Source organism: Cryptomeria japonica, chromosome 5 (genome assembly GCF_030272615.1).
Source record: "Cryptomeria japonica chromosome 5, Sugi_1.0, whole genome shotgun sequence".
In the NCBI taxonomy this organism is placed as follows: Eukaryota; Viridiplantae; Streptophyta; class Pinopsida; order Cupressales; family Cupressaceae; genus Cryptomeria; species Cryptomeria japonica.
Genome location: NC_081409.1, coordinates 592,948,064 through 592,956,785, shown reverse-complemented (window position 1 = coordinate 592,956,785; position 8,722 = coordinate 592,948,064). Strand labels below are relative to the sequence as shown.

The 8,722-nt window shown below is 34.1% G+C and overlaps 1 protein-coding gene across 1 annotated transcript; it reads right to left on the bottom strand.

Annotated features, from left to right (window-relative positions):
- Positions 1-803: 803 nt before the first annotated feature.
- LOC131029514 (pathogenesis-related protein 1C-like) lies at positions 804-1,341 on the bottom strand. Its single transcript, XM_057960020.2, has one exon. The coding sequence runs from the start codon at positions 1,329-1,331 to the stop codon at positions 804-806; it is 528 nt and encodes a 175-aa protein (XP_057816003.2). The 5' UTR covers positions 1,332-1,341.
- Positions 1,342-8,722: the final 7,381 nt, after the last annotated feature.

Genomic DNA, 8,722 nt, shown 5'->3' with positions numbered 1-8,722 from the left:
AGTAATTCATTCCTAATAAATATTAAAGATGTAACACTCTTGGACTTTGTCTGATCATTAAAAGTGGTGTGTTCTCTCAGTATTTGAGGAAGCCATCTAAGTGAAGCCAAAGGGTTATTCATCTCTGGCATGTTGAATTGGTTTTGAGATGGAATTGGTGATAGATAAGTATCACTGGGTGCAGACCTTAGATATAAAATTTTGTACTTTAATTATGCTATGTTCTTCCATTTTAAACTTCTAACAGTCGTCAGTGGTAATAATAATATTTTTTAATAAATATTATTATTACAATACTACAAAGATAAATACGTTTTATTAATTATAATAATATTTAATATTAACATTATTATATGAATATCTAAAATATAAAATTGGAGTTAACACAAACTGATAATTATGCTTTGAACACAAACTGATAATTATGCTTTGAACAAACCTCAAGTTAAAAATTCATAATCTTCCAATAAATTATTCATTTCACGTTATTATACACTCCGTTCCCATTAGTATGTCTCAACTCATCTATCGTCTATACTTGTGACTACCTGATACTTTAATTTAATTAATAATCTTCCAATAAATTATTCATTTCAAGTTATTATACACTCCGTTCCCATTAGTATGTCTCAACTCATCTATCGTCTACACTCGTCACTACCTGATACTTTAATTTAATTAATAATAATCTTAAATTTTCTTTCCAAAATCTTTATAGATTAAAAATTGTGAATATTATACATTAAATTCAGATTTGATTGTTCATTAACAAACAATTAGGAAAATGAATGCAAAAGATCAAATTAAACATTAATAATTAAATATAAGACAACAGACACGGAGGGTTCGTTGGGTTCATAAGGCCTCTCCCCAACGTAATTCCCAGGCGGATCATAATTGCAGGTGATGAAAATACCGCCATCATTACATTTAACTCGAGCACACCCAAGCTTCTGCGAATTTTCCCACACCACTTGAGTATAATGTCCGCACTCTTCCCCTTGAGCACATGAATTGGAACTATAATCGTAATATTGGTTTTCACTAACCCATGAATTCACGGCATCTGCGGGCGAGAACTCTGCACCTTGTCCCCAGAAAATGCTTTCTCCATACTGTCCACCCGAATGCTGCAAAGCACAGTCCGCCATGCGTTGATTAGCATAGTTCTGCGCATAGGCGGCGACAGTATCATCCCACACGAGAGGGCCAACGCCTACTTGAGACCTCGCATCGTTGTGAGGGCTTAAAAATTGTGTTTGCAAGTCTTGCCCTCCGCAGAATTGCAGGAAGCAGAGGACCAAAACAAGCCACGTCAAAGCCATTTTCATCTATCTCTAACAGACACTCTTTTTCGCCTTTGAAACAAAACGATGTATTTATTCAACGATTTTTTCGCAATCACCGTTAAACCAGGGTAAACTCTTTTAAAATGTTTACACATTACACACGGCAAGCATTATTTTCAACGTATGCTTTCCATGGTCAACAAAATATGTTGAATAATTAAACCTACGTTACTCCTGCCGTGCATTTTCTTTCTAATATTATGAAATAAGTCAGTCCGTGCCCGTCGGGTCTAATTTTGGGCAGGGGCTATGGGGCCCTTTAAATATCTATTAATTAATTAAATTAAAATGTTTACACATTACACACGGCAAGCATTATTTTCAACGTATGCTTTCAATGGTCAACAAAATATGTTGAATAATTAAACCTACATCACTCCTGCCGTGCATTTTCTTTCTAATATTATGAAATAAGTCAGTCCGTGCCCGTCGGGTCTAATTTTGGGCAGGGTTATAGGGCCCTTTAAATATCTATTAATTAATTAAAAAATATGGTCAATGGTACAATATGGGTGCTGTATAGACAGAGGTTTAAACACCACCCTGGGCTGGCTTCGCCGCAGAAGAAGGGTGGAGCCCTGCCAGCATGCTGGCGAGACAGCACATACCCCTTTACAAAACTGTGTTATTTGTATTTTTAATATATTTTATTTAATATTTTTTATATTTTATTTAATAAATTTTAAATTATATTTTAAGTAGATTTTTAAGATATTTTTTAATATGTTTTTTAATGTTTATTTTTTAATTGTAGTTTAATTATATTAAAATATATATTATATTTTTTATTTTTTAATATATTTTAAATTTTATATATTTTATTTATATTTTTTTAATATATTTTATTTAGGGTATATTTCTTTTATTCTTTTATGTAGTTTAATTATATTGATTTAATATCTAATTTTATTTTTGACAATATTGTACCAATAGTTGTGACTCTAATACCCATAATTGAATGAAATGTACCCTTACCTGTAAAAAGCAACCAATCATGTGATGCCACATCAACTACTCAAGTATGGAGGCCCCTTATGCACGACTATTGGTCTTGCCTTTTTTTGGGCTATTTTGGACACCTTAGCAAAAAGCATGCTGATGTGGCATCATATTTGATGATGTAGCCCTGAAACCTTAGTTATAAGCAGGGGACTTGCCAAGTAAGTTGTTGTAAAAAATTAGGAGTATTATAAGCATTAGCTGATTGGTTTCTTACATCAAATATGGTGCCCTCTTTTTATTAAAAACTTGGGAGTATTATAAGCAGGGGAATTGCCAAGTAAGTTGCTCTAATTTTTTTGTTATAAGAAGGGGACTTGCCAAGTAAGCTGCTCTAATTTGGTTGAGGCATCATGTCCACCACATCCTAGTTCACGCATGAACAATCATGCCCCACACACACGTTGAAGGAATTTGGGATTATACGTGTGTATATTGTGGTTCTGACTTATAATTTGAGTCTTGACAAAGTATTTAATTAAAATTTGGTTGAAAGTTTTAGTGATCTATATGAATAAGTAGTTGTTCTTTTAGTCAAATGAACTTTTCTTTGGGAGATATCCCGTGGAGCCCTGATAGAAAAGGCAACTCAACATGGTTGGATCTTGAGGAAGTCACGAGCCTTGATAGAAAAGGCAACTCGGCATGGTTGGGTCTTGAGGAAGTCACTAGGCTTTCAGTGAGGAACTTTACAATTATTAAAGTTACATTTGATGACATCAAGATTTAAGTGAGATCAACATAACAATACATTTCACAATGTTCAATTGCTTTCTGCAACAAATAGTGTGAGGCTTTTAGCATGGTAATTGTGAGCATTTATGTATCATTTAATGGACAATAATTCTCTTTTAGAAGCATCTCAAGTTGGATCTCCAAGTAATTGGAAAGTTTGTTTGGGGGTTAGAATGATAGTTTTAAACTGTGGTGAATGCCTTGATTTCTTTTGTGATCAAGCAATCTGTGATTCTCAAATCTGAACAAGTATGTTTCAATGGAGTTGATGCATTCTAGATAACATCCTTGCTATTTTTAGAGAAATGGAATGGGCTTCTTGCTATTGCCTATAATCACATCGACTTATTCCTACTAAGGCTTTACAGTCCAGGCCATATTTTGTTAATGCAGAGAAAGTGAGCCTCATTGATATGCCTTTGCATGCTCATAAAATGGACAATAATTGAGAAAGTGGTTATATTTAGACCAATTTATCAAGACTATTCATTAGTCCTTCCAGTTTATGTTCAACTGTGCTCTCTACTAAGATGTTTAGTTATGTGTGAATAAACAGTATTTTTAAATAAATATTCTTATTACAATACTACAAAGATAAATACTTTTTATTAATTATAATAATATTTAATACTAACAATATCGTATGAATATCTAAAATATAGAATTGGAGCTAACACAAACCGATAATTATGCTTTGAACAAACCTCAATCTAAAAATTCATAATCTTCCAATAAATTATTCATTTCAAGTTATTATACACTCTGTTCCCATTGGTATGTCTCAGCTCATCTATCGCCTACTTTCGTCACTACCTGATACTTTAATTTAATTAATAATCTTAAATTTTCTTTCCAAAATCTTTATAGATTAAAAATTGTGAATATTATACATTAAATTCAGATTTGATTGTTCATTAACAAACAATTAGGAAAATAAATGCAAAAGATCAAATTAAATATAAGACAACAGACACAGAGGGTTTGTTGGGTTCGTAAGGCCTCTCCCGAACGTAATTCCCTGGCGGATCATAATTGCAAGTGATGAAAATACCGCCATCATTACATTTAACTGGAGCAATATTGACAACTTCAATTCAAATAGAAAACTATGATATTCTATAGGATTTTTCAAAGTAAATTTCTTAATAATTTTTATCAAAAAAAATTTTAACTCATAAAGTTTTCTCTTTTTAATCATTTCATTATATAAAAATTTGAACCTTTTAAAAAGCCTTTTATCAATAATATAAAAAATATTGACAACTTCAATTCAAAAAAAAAAAAGAGTTTAAAATAGACTTCTGAATAATTGAAAATTAACCAATCTTGAAACATTTTCAACACTTTCAAGCATGAACTGGCAATTGTTGTCGATGAACGTTGCTTTGAAGTTTCTTCATGTGAGGCGGCTTCACGGACCATATCAGTTATTCACTCTTTGAGTAGCCTTTTGGTTTCTCAGGCTAGGTCAGTAGCTCAACCTACTCTTGATGGTAGCAGTGCATCCGGTGGCCTTGATACGTCATCCTCGGCTCCACACATATGAGTGCCCCATAGTTGTGTCATGTGTGGGCATGTATGCTTGGGTCTGGTTGGAGAGGTCGTTGATCCTCCTGTGGACAATGCAGATTATGAGGTGCATGAGATGCATGATGCACCAGATATTATTACACAAACTGGAGGGTACCCTGGGGAGTCCTCACATGCTAGAGGCGAGGAGGCACCGTCATCATACATTGATGATGTATTGGTAAGATTTGTATTTTCATAGTTCATGTTATATTTTAATAAAATATTTATAATCTAGATAATATTAAGTACTAATTTTTATTTACATGGTCTATTTGACAGTTGATGACCGAGGAGCAATTGAGATAGATTCAGGAGGGCACCTTATCGGCCATTTCATTTGGCCTTGATAGCTTGATGGTACATATATTATTGCACCTAGTCGTTTGTATTTTATTGTACATACATTCTCGTCATTTATATTGGTATTAATTAGATTATGTAGTAACTTGCATGTATATCTTATTTTACTCTTGTAGGGCACAAGTAGCACGAGTGCAGGGCAGTGTGATTTAGGATCTGGTAGTGTAGTTGGAGACAAGGGAAAGGTAATTGAATGCAAATATGAATGAATGAATAGTTTAAATAACTTATAGTGATTATACACATCTAGACATAGATTGATAGTTTCATATACTTGTTGTGTATATATACAGAGAATTCTTGGCTTCACATCCTTGTTGACTACACCCAGTATACCTAAAGAAGAAGAAGAAGAGATGCCTCGAGTAGATGTGTGTTTATTTTATTTTTTGATTAGTAGATATAATTTTTTATTATCAGTGACAATTATATGCTAACTTGTATCAATGTCATATTTCTGAACATATGTAGGTTGTGTATCAAAATATTCAAAACATACCTCCTCTACCGAAGACATACATCAAGAGTCCTGCAAAGCTGAAGAGAAAACGTGGAGATGAGGTAAACATGAATAGTTCAATTATAGTTCATTTTTATGTTAACTTTTCGAATGTGAATTATATAATATAACTAATACTAATCGTGGTTTGTTTTTCTTGTGCAGAATCCTTCAGAGCCGAGCAGTGCGGCGAAGAGGATCGATTTTGATGATCCATCAATAGCTTAGGATGTTATAGATAGTTTTGGGATGCTTACATGTCTAGTTGGCATGTATAATTTGTATATGGACATACATTCATGTATTTAGACATACATTTTGTTTTAGTTGGTGTTTATGCCATATTTGTGTATGGGCATACATTTGTAATCATTTGACATTATTATATATATAGAATTTGATATTCGATCATATAAATTGTTGCTCATCTGTGCGTGGTGTTATCATGGAAATCTTTAATCTGAATTCCAATAATTAACAATGGTTAATAATGGTTATTTAATGAACAATACAATTCATTTCATTTCATCGTAAGTGTTGTTTATATAATGAACAATACAATACAATTCATTTAATGAACAATACAAAACAATTCATTTAATAAACAATACTTGATACAATATAGATACATGGACATTATCATCAATATAACTAAACCAATTTTCTCATGGACATTGTATATCATCATAACAATGTTACATCAATTCATATCCATATACAAATACAACATCCCACTTCATCTGCATCAGACATCCTCATATCCTAAGAGAAAAGCTTACGTACAACAATGCCTGCATATAAATGAAGACCAAAATAAGTAACCTTTTTATGCGGAATGAATGTGCTACAAGAAACAAATTATAATACTTAATACAAATTAGTTTGGAAAATTATAAATAGATCATTTGAAACATTTTAAAGACGAACAAGTTTGTATAATTACGAAACTTACCAGTTTCTCTGCAAAGTATACAAGCATAACTTTGAAGAAAGACGCATGTTGATTAAAGCCCTTCTCACTGCATTTCTCTGCATGGTTGAAGACGATGGTAGATATGGCCATTTCTAAATAGAAATAGATTCACTTGACTTAATGTTTATGCACAAAATTTTATCTCATTAATGCACAAAGGAATATGTACCATCACCAAGAGAGGGTCTTGTCAACGGCGAATGATCTAGCATGAACCTATATTTTTAAGAATTGTTAGTCTACACATAAAATGCATGGATGAACATAAAGGCTTCATGATAATCACTTCAACTGAAATGCATAATAATAAATGAAAAGGTGGGATTATATACCACAAAAATACGTCCCCTCAAATTATATCAACATAATCCACTATGTTGACGCAAAAAACATAATGTGATACTATTGTATATCATCAAAAAAGACCTGCATGAGCATAAAGGTTTTACGATAATTATATCATCAAAACTTGTCAAATAGTGTTCTCTAATAACAAAAATTGTAAAGCTCATCAAATGCATGATAATAAGTCGTGTTGCAAAAATACATCCCTTCTGATTATATCAAGTGTACCCGCTATGTGCATGCAAAAATCGTGTTGCCAAAAAAAAGCATTCATCAATATACACGTAACAAAATTGAACATTAAGGTTTGATGATCATTGTTTGAAATGAAATGCATGATAAAAAAAATAAGGCACCATTAAAGACCTACTACTCAAGTGTGCTTGAAGGGTCATCTCTTTGCTTAAGAGTATCCAGTATTACTTCATGATCAGTAGTAGTCATTGTCCATAGCTCTTTGGTCTTCGGTTTTGCTTGATTCTTCAACAACTTGACATTTGTAGCTATAATAAGGTGTGAATACATTATAATGGTTTTGTGTCTCTCATAGTCTTCGAATGCAGGTATGCCATTCTTTCTAATCATGTATGTTCGCAACCAAGTTCCCACAACAACAAATGAACCTGTAGGATATGTGAACCCATCATCATCTGTCACTGGTTGTGTTAGCTTTTGTTTTCCCTGTACACATCGTGCCAACCAATATTCTGATCTCTCTTCATTCCCTTGGAGTGCGACAACTGCAAAAACATGTCCTGGTTGTACAAGATCCTCAACAAAAAGCAGAATATGCAGACTGTGGGCCGTTGGAATCCACAAAATGGCCCACAAGGTTTTTAATCTTTTTTTTGGGTATAAAAATCGGATATCTGATTATATCGGATATTCGATTTTATTGTATAAATTTGTGGTCCCCAAAAATTTTCCTGTTGCCGCCTTTTATTTACTGAACAACCACATTAACGGCGATGCTGGAAATCTGATATCCGATTAAATCTGATATCGGATTTTATTAGTCATATTTTAGAGAGAGAGAGAGAAGGGGAGGGAGGGAGAGAGAGAGAGAGAGAGAGAGAGAGAGAGAGAGACCCAAAGCGACCCAATATGGTGTCATTAGGGGTCATATGGTGTCCTAAGGGGTGATATTGTGTCCTACGACCCCTTACGACACCATATGACCCCTTACGACACCATATGACCCCTTACAACACCATATGGTGTCATAAGGGGTCCTATGGTGTCCATAGGGGTCATATGGTGTCCTACGACGGTCATATTGTGTCATATGACCCCTTTAAGACATCATATGACCCCTTAGGATAGCATATGACCCCTAATGACACCATATTGGATTGCTTTGTGTCATGTTGTGTCCTAAGGGGTCATATGACACAACATGACACAAAGCGATCCAATATGGTGTCATTAGGGGTCATATGGTGTCCTAAGGGGTCATATTGTGTCCTACGACCCCTTAGGAGACCATATGACCCCTTACGACACCATATGACCCTTTACAACACCATATGGTGTCATAAGGGGTCCTATGGTGTCCATAGGGGTCATATGGTGTCCTACGACGGTCATATTGTGTCATATGACCCCTTTAAGACATCATATGACCCCTTAGGACACCATATGACCCCTAATGACACCATATTGGATCACTTTGTGTCATGTTGTGTCCTAAGGGGTCATATTGTGTCGTACGACCCCTTAGAACACAATATGACCCAAAGCGACCCAATATGGTGTCATTAGGGGTCATATGGTGTCCCAAGACACCATATGACCCCTATGGACACCATATGACCCCTAATGACACCATAGGACCCCTTAAGACACCAAATCATGTTTTTAGGGGTCATATGGTGTCCTAAGGGGTCATAG